General features: G+C 45.4%; 1 protein-coding gene across 7 annotated transcripts in view; it reads left to right on the forward strand.

The window, feature by feature from the left end:
• The window catches only part of foxp2 (forkhead box P2), a 104,043-nt gene extending 88,270 nt beyond the window's left edge, over positions 1-15,773 (forward strand). For 4 of the 7 annotated variants that reach the window (XM_047336327.1, XM_047336329.1, XM_047336328.1 and 1 more), the window contains 8 exons: positions 1,319-1,529; positions 2,513-2,616; positions 2,841-2,942; positions 5,437-5,558; positions 5,755-5,824; positions 6,705-7,012; positions 11,628-11,672; positions 11,766-15,773. In XM_047336327.1, the coding sequence (XP_047192283.1) occupies positions 1,319-1,529; positions 2,513-2,616; positions 2,841-2,942; positions 5,437-5,558; positions 5,755-5,824; positions 6,705-7,012; positions 11,628-11,672; positions 11,766-11,910 (1,107 nt within the window). In that variant the 3' untranslated portion in view covers positions 11,911-15,773. The remainder of the gene's footprint in view (positions 1-1,318; positions 1,530-2,512; positions 2,617-2,840; positions 2,943-5,436; positions 5,559-5,754; positions 5,825-6,704; positions 7,013-11,627; positions 11,673-11,765) is intronic. The other 3 variants (XM_035613645.2, XM_047336330.1, XM_047336332.1) reach the window with 3 other exon arrangements.
• The last annotated feature ends 436 nt before the right edge of the window (positions 15,774-16,209 follow it).

Below are 16,209 nucleotides of genomic sequence, written 5' to 3' on the forward strand. Positions count from 1 at the left end.
TATCAACACATGCCACAACCGGCCGCCCGATACCACCTCCTTCGCCCTCTCACTGCCTCTGGCCCCCCTCGTTCCCTTCCGTCTTTCGAGTCGGTTTGAATTCAAACCCTGGCAACGGATGCATTCCACTTGTGGACTCACAATTAGGGCAATTTGGTTTGAATATGTAACGATGTCATTACCATTCCAGCGAAATTAGCGCAGGGACTAAAAGGTCAAGTTAAGAATTTTCCAGTCGGTTAGAGCCTCTCACGTGAGATTTGGGCAGCGGACGCGGAAAGTGGTGGAGAAGCCGGACGATTAGCGGGCACAGTTGGCATCCGTGCCAGACGTAACTGACACACTCTGGTCCCGAATGTTGAAGGGGTGGAGGAGAGAGAAGACGGAGAGAAAAAAGAGAGAAAAAACTCCAACTTTAAAGCGAAGCTTTTAATGCTTGCTCCACGTGTACAGCAAATTATGAATTATCTACACTAGGCGTTTGCATGGCTGCCTGTTAAAAACCAGGTGTTTATTCTTTTAAACCTCTTCCTCGCTGAAGTGGGGACCCAGGAACTCTGCCGTTGGCGTGAATGAGGATACATTTACGAACCGAAGTCTGTAAAACGTGGCCATGACGAAGGCTTTTATGTGAGCTGTGGTATGAAAGGGGTTCATACAGTAGCTACAGGGTCTCCTCAGTGTCGAGGTGGGGTCAAATGAACTTACACTTTGGCTTCTCTCTTCTCACAATCCACTCTCTGAATCCACCTGTTACAGCTGGATTTTAGGGCTGACTTGGTGCTGCTGCTGCGGTTACTATAGTAACCCCACAGTCACTATAGTAACTCCGCATCACTTTTTTGTAAGTGGAACGTACTGCCACGTTGTAGGGCTGTGGTTCCGGACCAGGGTCTTATATAGCCCATGTTTACCGGTTCACGCCAAAACAGCAAACAGCGTCGCACCGGCTCACTGCTTCAGCCTGAAAAAAGGATTACGGGTGGTTGCGGTGGCCGAGGAGAGAGAAGGAGGGAGGGAGCGAGGGAGGGAGGGAGGGAGTGATACATGGAGAGATAAAGAGAGATGGGGCCGGGATAACACGCAGGCTGATCGTTGGATAATCTTGAACAGCGTGCTCTAATTAGAATTCTTATGATACAATTTGGTGGTTGTAATTAGTGGAGATAGGCTGGCTCCTCTCCACGAGCCTTGTTAGTGGAAACACAGCTGTTCTCGAGGAGACGAGCGCAGACACACTCGGCTCTGTCAGAGAAACCACAAAATAATGCCTTCCTCTCCCTCTCCCCTGCCCCCCTCCCCTCCTCCACCGCCGCAGCTCAACTTGGTGTCCAGCGTCACCATGTCCAAGAACTTGCCCTCGGCATCGCCCCCCAACTTACCTCAGACGCCCACCACGCCCACGGCGCCCATCACGCCCATGGCCGCCATGCCCCAGGTGCCGTCGGTACTGGGCGGAGCCAACGTCCCCAGCATGGGGGCCATGCGCCGACGCCACTCGGACAAATACTCCATGCCTCTGTCTTCAGGTAGGACCAACTACTCAGCACTGCACATTGCACGGACACATGACACAGCTTTGCAAGCAAATCTGTGAGAGAAGAAAAAAAAGATACAGTGCTTGATTTTTGGATTTTGGAGAGAAGGAAATTGCTTGAATTGAATGTGAATTGAGTCTGACCAAACAGCAACACACACTTACTGTATAAACGTGTAGAAGCTGGTGTCACGCATCGAATTTTGATTCTGAATTGTACCATTGATCTGACTCTGATTAAAATAACATTGTAGAATAGAACTACAAATTACATGTGATAGCACAACCCTGAGTACTGCACTATTTATAACCCATAATGGGGTTGTAGTACTTTTTCGAACTGCGCCTACACACTGTGCACACACTCTTCTACATATGTGTTCTGACACAAACACGCGCGCACACACAACGCCACAGAGGCTTGTTGGTCTTAGCAGTTGTGAGATGTCTGGTGGGTTTTTTTTCGTAAAAAGCGGGCCTTGTGTTTAATCACGCTATATGTAAATAGACAAGAACTTCCTTTGTGGATAAATATTACATGAATGTTAATTAAGTTCAAATAATGGTGGGAAAAAAATACAATATTTATTACATGAAGGCAGTCCCATGTATTGAGCTTTGCATTTTAAACGGTCCGTCTTTGATGTTTGTATTTACTCTCTCTGTGTTTAGTGTGAAGACACATAAATTATTCAACCTCACCCTAACTAACTACACGGATCTCATTTTGTGGATGTATTAGTGTTTAAGATCTCTCACGAGGGAGATTAATTAAAAATGCATTTTGTTAGACATGGAAAATGCCGATTTGATGTGCCCCCTTTAACCCCCCCACCCCCTTTTTATCTCCCCCTTCTCCTGTCCCCCCCCAACCCCTCCAACCCCTCCAACCCCCACCCCACCCCCCCTTTTAATTTGTTGAAACCTTGAGTAAATGCACTACCTAAAGGAATAAAAATTTACCAATTATTTCAGGTGGTGACACAGTATTTATTTTTCCAGAGATCGCCCCAAACTACGAGTTTTATAAGAACGCAGATGTCAGACCGCCATTTACTTATGCAACCCTCATAAGACAGGTGAGTGGGAAATAAATTAACTTTGGCTGATTAGATTAAAATTAATTGCTGCATGAATCACAGCGGCTCTCCCTCCCCTCCCTCAATCCATTGGTGTGTGTGAGTGTGTGAGTGAGTGTGAGTGTGTGTGTGTGTGTGTGTGTGTGTGTGTGTGTGTGTGTGTGTGTGTGTGTCAGCTACGTGGTCTCGTTAGTAAACCATTATTTGATGTCATCTCATTTCAGGCTATCATGGACTCTGCCGACATGCAGTTAACGCTTAATGAAATCTACAGCTGGTTCACTCGCACGTTCGCCTACTTCAGACGCAACGCCGCAACTTGGAAGGTAACTTTGATGAGCGCGACCTCCACCTGCTCCGCCCTCTCCCTTCCCCTCGCAGTAATGGCTGCTCCTTGCCCTCGCCGAAGTCAATGACAAAACTCCGAGGAAAGCACATATTTACTCAGCGCCGAGCGATTAGCACTCCTTTCCCATTCCCGCTCACCTCTCCCTTGAATGAAGCCCTTTCTTCTCTTATTTATTTTTTTCCGCCACCCTGCCTTTTCTGTTTGGAAATGACAGCTGAGAGAATTATTCTGCCTCAGATATCGTTTTCTAATTTGGTGCAATTAATAGCGAGGCTCGGCGTGGAGAGGAGAGGGGCTCTGACGCACTAATTATACGGCAGCCACTCCATCATCAGCACCTTTTGTTCAGAGAGACACCCCCTCCTCCTACTCCTGAACACCACCTTCCCTCGCACATCATTGGTTAATTAGGAAGAAATATGGCTGTTTGCCTGTTAACCAGCTCTCGGCTGTGCGGAAACGGGGTCGGCTGAAGATGCACGTGCACTCGCCCGCATGAACGCTGTCTCGGAGGGAGGTTAAGAGTGTGTTCACGTGGAGCCAAGGCAGGGAGGAGAGGGAGAATTGGCCTGTCATTGAGGGAGCCCTCTTTATTTACCCACACAAAAGGCCCCATTTGTATATCTGTCCCCGCAACTTTATTGTCCTGTCGGCCTCCACAAAGATGGTAAAAAATGCCTCTCCCGCAGCACATGTTTTAACCCAAAGTGTGTCTGCCTGCTGATAAAGAAAGCCGCGGCGAGCGTCAGTGCCCTCTGTGTTTCGTCCCGTGGCCCCCTGCGCGTCATCCGTTAGTCGCCCATCGGCCTTTGTGGCCGCGCAGCGGACTGGGGGGAGAGGGAAAAACGCAAACCAGCCGCTCATCAGCATGCAAGACGCGGCGCCTGCACTAGATTTAGCAAGGGTGAATTAATTTGGATTTGGGATGCAAATGAGCACATGGGCGTTTGTGATCACAGATTCAGGAGGGGAATGCAACAACAACAAAAAAGATGGGGGTGCCCTTTTGCAGTTTGTTAGTTACAGTAGAGGCCGTGTTTTTGCTGCGTAATAATTTGGGGACACGTTCCCGGAGGTTTTGTAGCAGTTGTTGCGTTTGTTCACAGAACAACACAGGCGGGGGGGGGGGCGTGTTCTTTCTTGGTTCCCTGAGAAAAGTTGCTCTGTTCCTGTGATACAATGGGAACGTTATCGCAGTGACGTTAGTGATATCCGGCTCGGCGTCTCCCAACGCGCACTACACATAACCACGGTGATGTATTTACATCTGCAGCTCCACGGTTCCCTTTCGTAAGCATCAGTCGGATGATCAGCGATGGGCTTGTCATTTGATTAATGCAGAGAATAAAAAAATAAAAGAAGGAAAGAAATGAAAGGTAGTTTAATATCTCAGCTGGGTCTCATCAGCTCAAAAGAAAGATCTACCCCCCCCCCCCCCCCCACACACACACACACACACACACTCTCTCTCTTCTTTTCTCTCACCCAGAAGCTTATTAGTTCTAACTATATAGCATGCATAATAAAACTGCTCATTTGCTCATTAATATTAAAATTATCATATTCAGAGCCATGGGCATTAAGATCAATCAAATCCCGGGATTTTCAGGTCAGATGCGAGATCTGCTTATGAGGTTTTTTTTCTCTTTTGAATCCCTTTTTTCCTGAAGAAAGAGCAGTACACACCGAGCGGAGGGAGATGATAAATATGAGAGGCAGGGAAATTAAAGCCAAGGTTATTATTTGTAGAGTCTGATGCATGTTTTAATTATGCTCATATGGTCATATTAATATGAGGGCTTCTTTTTTTTCTATAGGTTTTATTTTTTGCATTTTATTTTGTGATCAATTAAAACACCTATATCCCGCTGTTTTAATTCAAATGCACCTCTGATGGAGAATGTAAAAGATAACGCGTGATGTGAGCACACACATAGATGTCAGATACAGTTCAGCTTAATCCTCCTTACTCGTGCACGCACACACACACACACACACACACACTCACACACACACTCAGGCTGGCACAAGGACCTCCTGATGACTGTCTTTTTTCTTGCAATACTGTCATCTTTAAAGCGACGTGTCCATTAAGAGCAATGCCGCTCTGGAGCAGAAAGGGTTACTGACATCACCATTATCAAGGCCGGCATTACCACTTCTGTCACCACCATAAGCCATTCGCTATGCTGATTACCTCCTTTTAGCCTACTTACTCTGATTGATATGTACTGTGTGCAGGACTTGTAAGAGCATTCGCTCTCACTCAATTTTTACTAATTAAATCAATGGTGTGTGAATGTTAAGAATTTCTTCAAAATGCAAGAAGAAGAAAAAAAAAAATCAATTTCCTAGCCTTGAATGAAAATGAATGAATGCGATTCGTTTTACCTCGTCCCTCTGACCTGTGCGTGTCACGTCTCTCTCTCTCTCTCTCTCTCTCTCTCTCTCTCTCTCCCTCTCCCTCTCAGAACGCCGTTCGCCACAACCTCAGCCTGCACAAGTGCTTTGTGCGCGTGGAGAACGTGAAGGGGGCGGTGTGGACGGTGGACGAGGTGGAGTACCAGAAACGCAGATCGCAGAAGATCACAGGGTACGAGTGCCGTCACCTCAGATCAGATCTCGATCTGAAGGTCAACGAGAGATGGGAGGAGATCAGAGCAAATCAGCAGGGCGGGGGGCGGGGCGGACAAATTCTCTCTTGGTCTCTCTCTCGCCAAGAGTTGACATATTTTCCTGTCCACGGCGAGAAACAATATGAACTCATTTCCGTCTTTTTGTGTTTCCAGAAGCCCATCACTTGTCAAGAACTTGCCCTCCAGTCTTGGCTATGGAACTGCACTAAACGCAAGCTTACAGGTAAGAGCCACAAGCTCCGACTCTGAAGCCGGGGTGGCTGCCCCCGGCTGATTGAAGAGTCGAGCGGCGGAGCGAGTGCAGTTTGCTGTGTACAATATGGCTGATAGGTACTCATGCCCTCATAAGTACAAACACGTCATGTGTTTTCTAACTCTTGGTCTGCTTCTGCGTGCGTCTCATCTCTCCGTCCCTCTCTTCCTCCCTGTACTCCCGTCAGACTCAGAAGGCCACCCTGTGGTCGATTCAGGAAGCAGACCCCCCCCCCCCCCGTCTTTCTCTCCGCTCTTCCTCCTCTTCCTTCAGCCGTGGCAGCCGCCCCCTAGATTGATAGCGGCGTGCGCAAATGCAAGGGCATGTGCATTAATATTTATCTAAGCTGTCATAAATGATTTGGCTTCATAGTGCACGCCGGCGAGGTGCTCATGGCAAAAAACTTAAAAAATTGAATCACTGATATAACTTTAATGCACAGCAGGCGGAAGTGTCAGGAGTTTTTATTATTTTGAGGTAAAGTTTTTGGGGGGGGGTTACTTTTTCTTTTTTTTTTTTATAATAGCCACACAACACAAGGGCATGTGAATGGCAGCTGGGGGGGAGGTGGTTGTCAGCAAGGTGTCACCGGGTGAAAAATAGCCTGCAACCGAACACAAAACTTGTGACTGAGAGAATGTGTTTTAGTAATTACTATGTGAAGTCTTTGAATATCATTCTCTCACATCCAACTCACCTTCCTCCCACCCTTTACACAAGCCTTGTTGTATATATAATATTTTTGGACCCGTCATTGTCCCATTTTCCTCTGTTTCCCTCGCTGCCTCTCACCGACAACCCTTCTCTTCGAGTCCTAATGTTCCTCCTCTGTGCCCCTCTCCCCCCGCAGGCTGCCCTGGCAGAGACCTCCCTGCCGCTGCTGGGGACCCCCGGCCTCATGAACAGCGGCTCCACGGGCCCGATGGGCGGCAGCTGCCACGGCCTCCTCGGCGGAGACCCGTCCGGGCTGACGGGCGGAAGTCCGCCCGGACTGTTAGGCGGCAGCCCGCCGGGCCTGCTGGGCGGCAGCCCCCCAGGTACGCTGAGCGGCAGCCCCCCCACCCTGTTGCAGTCCGCCCACGAGGAGCTCAACGGCTCGCTCGACCACCTGGACACCAACGGACACAGCAGCCCCGGATACTCCCCACCAGTACACATGTAAGTTTCCCCGCCTGCGGCCGGATCATGGGGCATCCGCGCACTGCATCACGACGGGCAGGCATGTACTGTGTATGATACAACGCATCATAATTAAGGCAGTTGTTGTTTGAAAAATGAATTTATCTGCATTTATTCATACAAAACATGGAAATTTGCTGCTCAAACAAACTAGACTTTTCATTTAAGGGGGGCGGCTTAGTAAGACACGCAACCTTTGGATGCAGGGTTATATGAAATCTGAAAAAAAATTACTTCCACAGTTGGATATGAGTGAAACAAAAAAAGCGCTGCCTTAATTACCACACACCTGAATGGTTCTGCTCTCTCACTGCAGTACAGTATATGATGCACCGAGTGCCTCTTAAAAGCCTCGAAAGGTTAAGTGCCACGAGCATATACTGAATCACACATCACACATTGTGATGTGTGATGAGTACTAATCTGAGAATGCAGGCACATGTTGAACCCCCCACACCTGCACTCCTACACTGAATCCCCCCGCTGTCCTTGTGCCCTTTGTTAGTTTAATTGCCTGATATTTAACCCACAGTCGCAGTAGTTTCTTCACTCTGCCATGACCCGGGAGCAAGGTTCAATTTCCCAGCATGTATTGTATCATAATCTTTTCCTGTCTCTGCTGTGGTCACACCTGACGGGGGGATAACGGTTAATTCCGGGTCTAAAAATAAGCGCCGTTGCACATTCGTCTTTAATTACACCAGTGTCTGCATTATAGGGGGTTTAGCCGCCATATTTTATGCAAGACTGTTCCCATTAATATTTAGCAAGTTACGCATTAATTACTTAAAAAAATCTCAACCGGCTCCATCGCTGTTTTAATGGAGCTGATGGAGAGAAAGAGAGTGTTTTTAAAAATTGATCTCATGTGAGTTTCAGGAATGTCTGGAAAAACAAAACCTGGGCCAGTGACGTCACACAGGTCTCGCGTGAGCCCCCCTCGCTGCGATGCGCACACACACGGCGAGCACATTCCTGGGACAAACACACGTGCATTGCACTTTAATGGCACTCATCCGCTGTCCGTCAAAGCCACTGCTGCAAAGCGACATTGGCCAACCGCGCCTGTAATGGATAAAGGATGCACTACAGCTCCGACTGTGTTTGAGAGAACTGTTTGGCTAGCCCTACCACACGAATATGTATTAATCTATTTGGACGTGTTTACCCCGCTCTGAAATGGGGTGTTAAGTGGAGCAAATCTGCCCCGGCCCGAGACAGAATCCTGGCGTTACCACTCCCTCAGGTACTTTAACTTTTAGTAACAGGACAGCGTTGACTTCCCCTTCTCTCTGTCCACACTGCATTGACACTGACATGAGTGGCTACGGAGGATGAGATGCATCCATCCCTCCCCTCCATCCCTCGCCTCCCTCGACAACCTCAAAATGGAAGAAATGTGTTTTTCACGACTGGCTTTTCCAGAACGCGTTTCAATAATGGAGTGGCTCGTCGCACTAAACTCAAAAAGTGTACATCACCTTGAAGGCCTTTCTCAGGAGAGGACAGCGCAACACAAGTCGGGCCAACAATTAGACAAACCTTGCCCCCCCCCCCCCCCCAACATCTTGAGGTTAATGCTATCTGCTTAACCGCAAACCAGATCGCCCCGGGCCGTGAGTGAGTGTGTGTGTGTTTGTGTGAGCGTGTGCATGTGCAACACACTCATGTACACCCTAAGGGGTATTCTTAAAGGAAGTAGTACAGCACACCAAAACATCTGCAAGTGAAAAAATTAGGGTTTGTAGAGCAAATTAGTTACCTCACGTCAGAATATTTAACCTCCGTCATCTGCACAGATAAAAGCAAATATGGTGTCGTTAATGTCACCTACATTTTATCGGCGGGGTCTCGTGCTGTCGCGTGGAACCGTTTGGTGACCGCACCTCTCTGGTGCTGGTTAATGAATCTCAGTGAGATGTTACAAATGCCCTTGATTTCCCCACCACACACACACACACACACACACACACACACACACACACACAGAGTCCTCACCCCTACCTTTGCCTCCACCTCCGACCCCTCTCCTTCCCCCTCACCACTCCACCTCTCCCGTCCCCCGACCGACCATTAGGGCCCCACGGACTAATGACCTTATTTGCATCCCCCGACATACCTCCGCATGATTGCTGGCGCTGATCTCCCGAGCCGACGCGAGAGTGGGCATCTCCAGAGCGCGCCGCACATCACGTATTTATTACAGCGCAAAGTCCGGCGTTAACTCCTGAGTGACTCAATAATGGCAGCCAGACATTAGGGGCTAAATGGCCTCGTCCACGTGTTTTTAATCAAGTGTCAGGAAGCCCGGGCCCCGTGAATCTGCTCCTGCATATTTTCTTCCCGGCAAAGGCGCACAAACACCTAATGAGCCGCATATTTAAAGCGCACGAGTTTGTCCCTTGATTGATCAGTTGATTCCTACTGATTTTAATTGTAGCGGCGAGGATCAGGCTCTTCTCAGAAAATTTCCCCAGATGAGGCATGCATTGTTGTTGTATAACCCAGTTTGAACTAATTCTATTTTATTTTTGAAGGATATGTTGATCATCTATCTTCTCTTGTAGGCATGTGCATGAGCAGCTACTATGTACTTTGCAACAGCCCCCTTCAGCAGTACATAAACATTCAAGATATGGTTTACAAGTTAGTGTACAACTCCTCCTATGACTCCAATCATTAATGATTGTTGGGGCATGAACAGTCAATTGGTGATAATATTGTGATGTAATCATCATCATCAAATTCATCCAAAATGTGATGTCAAAAATATGAAATATTACTTAATATGTCCTGATGGCTGCATTCAACCGCAGTATTGTTTGTTACTAAACCATATATTAAATGTTTATGTGTTGCTCATAGATTCTGAGTAAGGGGACTGAAACTGTTACCTTTCATTCCTCAACATTTCGGTGACGTTTTAAATTTGTACGCGTATAAAAGTAGCGAGGATATGAACATTCAAATGGCAGCGCTCATTTTTCCTTTCATGGATTTCTCTTAATTTGTCCATTTTTTTTCGAGGGAGTTCAATCAAATGTTTTATTCTAAAAACTATAAGAAAGAAAAGTCTCATGTTCCCCAATTTGAGAGTCTATAAACAGAGTGTTTGGCATTTTAGCTTCATAAATGAATAGCTATAAAAAAAAGCCGTTGTTTATAGATTTTACCAAATCAATTAATCAAACTGTCTTTTGAGCACAGTTGGATCTCAGACCTCTCAGCACCGTGAAGGAACATTTACAAAACAAAATCAGACTTGAATTCGCTTCTTTATTAAAGAAAAAAGAGTATTTCACGCCCAGTAGACTGTGCGTCGCCAGACAGACCGAGCAGAGCTGGGGGGGTTTTCAGTTCCTGTAACCTCTTGCTGAGGTGTTTTTCCCTTTGCCTTTCGTGGCCTCCATAAATCTGCGAGGCAGAAACAGAAATATTCATCGCTGCAGCTTGCATCCCGCTAAGATCAGGCCCCCTCTCTTTATTCCACCACATCAGAATATTAATTTACAGTATTTGGTTCAGAATATTAAAGTCATCTGTACCTTTTAAAATTCTTTTCAACGCCTGCCTCCCCCCCCCCCGCCACTGATGAATGCAGCTCAGGAGAGAGGCTACGAGACGCCTCCTAACGTACTACCACTTGATAAGTCCCCCCCCCCCTCTTTAAAGTCTTCAGGGATTTTGTGATGCATCCGATGTGTCAGGAATAATTAGGTTTTGTCAGATTTATCATCGTGGCACAAAACCCTCTCCCCGACTAGGGCCCCAGATCATGTTATGCCTTGTTTGTGTGTGACAGCATTATTATTCTTGTTAGTCGCCCAACACCTCTTTTTTTTCTCCCCTCGTTGGGCTCCCCTGTTGTTCTGAAGGGAGGGGCGTCCCGCTCGCAGCGCCGCCGCCGCCGCTTCCTGCCCGGGCGCTTCATTGACAGTGGCTAAAGATATTCATCCATTTAGAGTTAAAAACATGTATCATGGTGTCCGAGCGAACTGCCGGGGCTGAAGTTGATTAATGGCAGAACCTAGCTGCCGGTTTTTCCTCTTGAGGAGCGACATGCACAGCCCCTGCATATTAACGAGTGGCTGCGCTTTCTATTAACTAGATAAAAAAGCCTCTCCTCTGCCTTTGCTCCAGGGGCCCAGGGATGAGAAATTCTCCATTATTTATCATGTGGCCTGTTTTTTTTTTTTTTATCCCCCCTTCTCCTTTTTCATCTATTTCAACCTGGTGTCATCAGTAAACTTTTAAATGCCAAACATGTCTGGAACATCACAGCTTATCGGCCTTACAGGGGCCATGTTTTTCATGCAATTTTCATGCGCTTACTTACAGTAGACGTGAGGCATCATGTCAAATTAGCGTCTCGCAAACAACACGGTTGTTATGTTCACTAGATAATGCATGTAATGGCTGTTGTATGCTTGTGGGTTTTTTTTCACAACAAAATATTTATCAGGTAGCTCATTGTGTATTCCGTGTGCAGCAAAGGGTATTCATGCCCCGAAACTGTTTTCTCTGTGTCTATGCATTATTTCATAGTGATGATAATTTCCAATACTACGTTTTACTTTGTGTCTTTATACTCTAGGTGTTTTCCAGTTACTTTTAATTTTTCACATGACAAACTTAAGTGGTGAGTTTTTGATCAAACAAGCGCTATTGGCAGAAATTGGTCCGAGAGCGTATAGAAACCCTAAAGTTTATCGCCAATGTGATTGTGCCGCAGGCCGCCCGTTCACGTGAAGGAGGAGCCGCTCAACATGGACGACGACGACTGTCCGATGTCACTGGTGACGACGGCCAATCACAGTCCGGAGCTGGAGGAGGACCGGGAGCTGGAGGAAGGGAACTTATCAGAAGACCTCGAGTGACTAGGATACCGTTTCTGGCCGACCGTGTCCCTGCACCCAGCCGCACTGTTTCTCTCACACAGACCTCCCGCAAGACTACAAACCACCCCACAGTCCAAACAAACACAGCTGACTCTCCCTCCGTCTCTATCACCACTGGGACTATTTATTGAGCATGCATCCGGATGGAGACCGGCCCAAAGGAACTCTTTGTTGCAGCCCTTTGGGATCCCCAAACACGACAGGCGTGAGTTGTCCGGTTAAAAAAAGAAAAATGAACTCTCCGAGACCTGTTTCATTAGAGATGGCGTGGCCACATACAGTACAAGGATGATGGACTCATGGATGGAGGGAGTAAAAACACCTGAAACACAATGAGCAAGTCATGTTCCGTTGCAAGCTCGCGGCCTCATATACTGCCAAAAAGGAAGACATTTTATGTTTGTGAATAATCCAACCCCACAGTAGTTGTTAATGTCTAGAGACAATTGCTGGTTCAATTCAAGTTGTTGCTCTGTTATCATTTGCACAGGAGTAGTCTCAGAAATGTGTGTCACTGCCTGTATGTCGCTACTATAATAAAAAAAACAGTATATTGTTTTCAGCTATTTTTTTTTAAATTTTTATTTTTACCATCATTAATTTTCCAAATATGATTTTAGACGCCACCAACTGTAAATGCCATTCCCTGAATTACACCAGTAACGGAGCTGCGGTACCAAGACTGTTGTTGCAGCTGTCCAAAAGAAAAAGAAAAAAAAACAGGAAAAGGAAGAAAAAAAAACGAGAAAAAGAAAAAAAGTTGGCTTCCAGTCTATTATCCGTTTGTGATTGAAAGTGGTTTGAAAAAAAACCTGGAAATTAGGTTGGGGGGGAATAATAGTTTGTGTAAAGCACCATTTCACGAAAAAACAAATGCATTTCTGCATCATTTTCTTCTTGCCGTTCTCCTTACCTCCTCGTTCTAAAGCTTTGTCTACCTGCAAACAGTCACAGGCAACAGCTAGAAACCAAAGCCAACAATGGCCAATAGCTTATTGACAGAAGCCGCCAAACTCCTCTTGGTCCCGCCTTCTGCGGCTTTAAACTAGTACAAAGAGAAGCTTTTGTTTCCGCAAACTACCTTCAAACAACCTCTGGGAACCGTTTCATTTTGCCCCACACAAAGATGATCGAGAGGAGAGAAAAGAAAAAGCGAGATGGGGGGGGGATGAACGCTGATTTTCTTATGTAATTTGATGATTTCATAGAGCGTTCCACTTTGGAGATTTTCTGCCGGACATACTGTGGGTAAAATACGGTGATGTGATATTTGATCCGCGGGCATTTTGTGCCGGTGATTTGACTGGTAGAGAGCAGCTAACTGTAAAAGTGGATCATGACCAAAACAAAAACATTTGTGTATTCAATGGACGTGCAGAAACATTGTGTTGTTGTGAAGTTTTTTTGTTGTTTTTTTTTTGTTCACTTTTTGTTCAGCTTTACACATCAAACTTCATTGCTTTGTTTTTTTTTTCCTTCTGTTTGTTTTGTTTTTTTTTAATTACCATTTGATTTCTAACCTGGTGAATATGTAATGTTCTGAGTGGGACTGTCAAAAAATAATGTCATGTCTTATTTCCGTGGCGGTTTTGCTCCTAGCCGCGTCGAAACCGAAACTGAAAACGTTGCGAACCAAACATTAAAGAATATCTAGTGAAGCCAAATAAGTCATATTTCAAGTTGATATGAAATGATGCGGCTCGGTTACCGTGTAAAAGCAAATAATAATAGCCATTGCAGAAGAGGATATCTAAGGTGAAAGGGTAACCTTTTCTAGGTGATATTTGCTTTAACCTCATCAACCATCAGATACTCATTGTGTGGTTCATAGCTTCTAAACTATATGGATACGACTGGCGTTGGCGCGGGTGGATTCCGTATAAGGTGGCCAGCTTTTTATAACACACTTGGTATTTATAGACACTAAAGACAAGTAGTTGTCGTGGAGACTACGTCCCGTCATTTCCCTCGCAGCCAATGTCATCTAGAAAAGTGTTCTTGCTTTAATGGTCATTTCTGTTTTCAGTAAACCAAAGTTACACAAAATTCTGCCTCCTCTTGTATGGGATAAAGAAATGCTAAAACGAACCACACACGCGACCTGTTGGAAGACTTAATATACATGTAAGCGAAAAAAACATACGCAGATCCCCCAACCGCCCACCCACCCACCCACCCTCGAGCTTTTGGTCTGCCAACTTTCTTGTTTCGGTTAAATCTCCAGCTGCAGAGAAATGTATGCTGTCAAAGAACCGACGAGTGGCTTTGTATCGTGCTGTAATGAGCAAACGCGTCTGCCTGCTTTGACCAAAATGGAAACACACTGTGCATATGTTGTTTTCAAGTGTTGTGCCGAGCCAAGAAATTGGCTGCAAGAGCTTAACACGCAGACACGTGCAGTACTGTACACACACACACACACACACACATACACACAGCAAATAAAGTATACGCTCACATAAGCGCGCACACACACACACACATACCAGTTCCACGTCAAGAGGGTGCTGGGCCCAGGAACAAAGCTTATCCCTTCAATACTTAGCTGGAGTCAGCAAAAACGACTTGAAGACTAACGTTCTTAATAATCTTATCACACCAAATAAAAGGGACGCTGCGTCTTTCAAAAGAAAAAAGAAAAAAAAAAAGGGTTCTCCCACTTACCCAAAAAGGCTTTCTAAAAGCTTCTACCTCTGCACAACAAAAATTCAGAACAATTATGACAGATTGCACGAGTTATTGGAGACGCCGCAAGAGCTGTTACACTTTACTGCGCTTGTCTCACAGGACGTGGCTCAAACCCAACGTTTACATTCCCTGCGTCGAGATATGGAAGATTTGCATTGTAATAGGTTGTCCTCAAACATTTGTAGAATGATAATGTATAGATTACCTGTAAGGGAATATTGTGTTTAAAAAAAATGCATGTCTAAAAAAAAAAATCATTTGGTGGACTGGAAACAAGAACGAATTAAAAGAATATAATAAAAATCATCGGGACGATGGCCTAAATGTACGTACATTACCTCAGATATACTGTTTTGGGAAGGATAAAACCTGTCAGCCACAGAATGCATATTACCTGTAGATTTGCATGGGTTTTGTATAAATTAAGTTAAAAAAAAAAATGTCTAAAATAGTTGCTTGCACATAATACCAGAAAGACCTCCAGAACTGCGATCTGCTCCTCCACTAGATTTTAGGATTGTCTGGATTTTCTGGGTTGATTTTGTCTGTATTTTGATAACTGTGCATACTTATGTAAAAAAAAATAATGTTGGTGGACCCATAAATTTACCAGACTTTTTTCTAAGAGGAAAAAAAAATCTCAGTGTTTCTTTTCTGACTTACCTGAATTTTTACTGTTTCTCTCTCATTGCTCGCTATGAATAGCAAACCTGCTTTTTCTGCATCTGCTTTGCGTAGCTGTAAGGCTTAACCTAATGTGTGTATTTATTGCTTGTACCTCTGTGCATACTTTATGAAGCATTATGTCTGGCAGTTGAGTCATGTATCCTTTCTACTGCTATCCTTCTCTAATAATTGGGAATATGATCCCCGTATGTATACAGTAAATTGGGACTGTAGCAAACATATGTTTATGTAATTGGTGAAAACTTTTTTTTTTCCTTCCCAGTTTGTTTAATTTCCTAACGATCGAGATTCAACTCCTTTTTTTAAAAATACTTTTCATTACTGTGTACTGTGTCCATACGTTAAAAAGGTTCTCTGACATTAGACGGTCATGGTGGAGAATTGTAACAAACGTTATTATTTTCTGTATTCATGGCATTTCACTGCTGAATAAAATAAAGGACCAAAACTTGGAATTTGAAAAACAACTGTCTACCTCCAGCATCAGAGAGTCGCCCCCCCCCCCCCCCCCCCCCCCCCCCCCCAATCCACTGTTACACATATATCTTTTATTCTACAAAGGCACAGCCATGAAAATCTAGCTGGCATTACACTTTTAACGTTTCAGGAGCTGCTACTTCAGAGATGTGAAGGAAGGGGATGGGAAGGAAAAAACAATTAAAGTTTAATGTATATGTTACAAGGCTTTGTTCCAGCTCCCAGCACCTTGTGTCTTGTTTAGAGGAGCGGGACAAGGCACTGTGTTGCCCACCCCTCTGGACCTGTAATGGGTTTAGCCTTTGTGTGATTCAAGCCCGCTGCTTTCATGGACCACATGCATGTCCCGGTCTACACGCAAAGTACTGCTGTGTACCTTTTGAAAAGGCTTTTGTAAGGAGTGACTTACCCAGCCAGGCATCATTT

This window comes from Scophthalmus maximus, chromosome 12, assembly GCF_022379125.1.
Source record: "Scophthalmus maximus strain ysfricsl-2021 chromosome 12, ASM2237912v1, whole genome shotgun sequence".
Lineage (NCBI taxonomy): Eukaryota > Metazoa > Chordata > Actinopteri > Pleuronectiformes > Scophthalmidae > Scophthalmus > Scophthalmus maximus.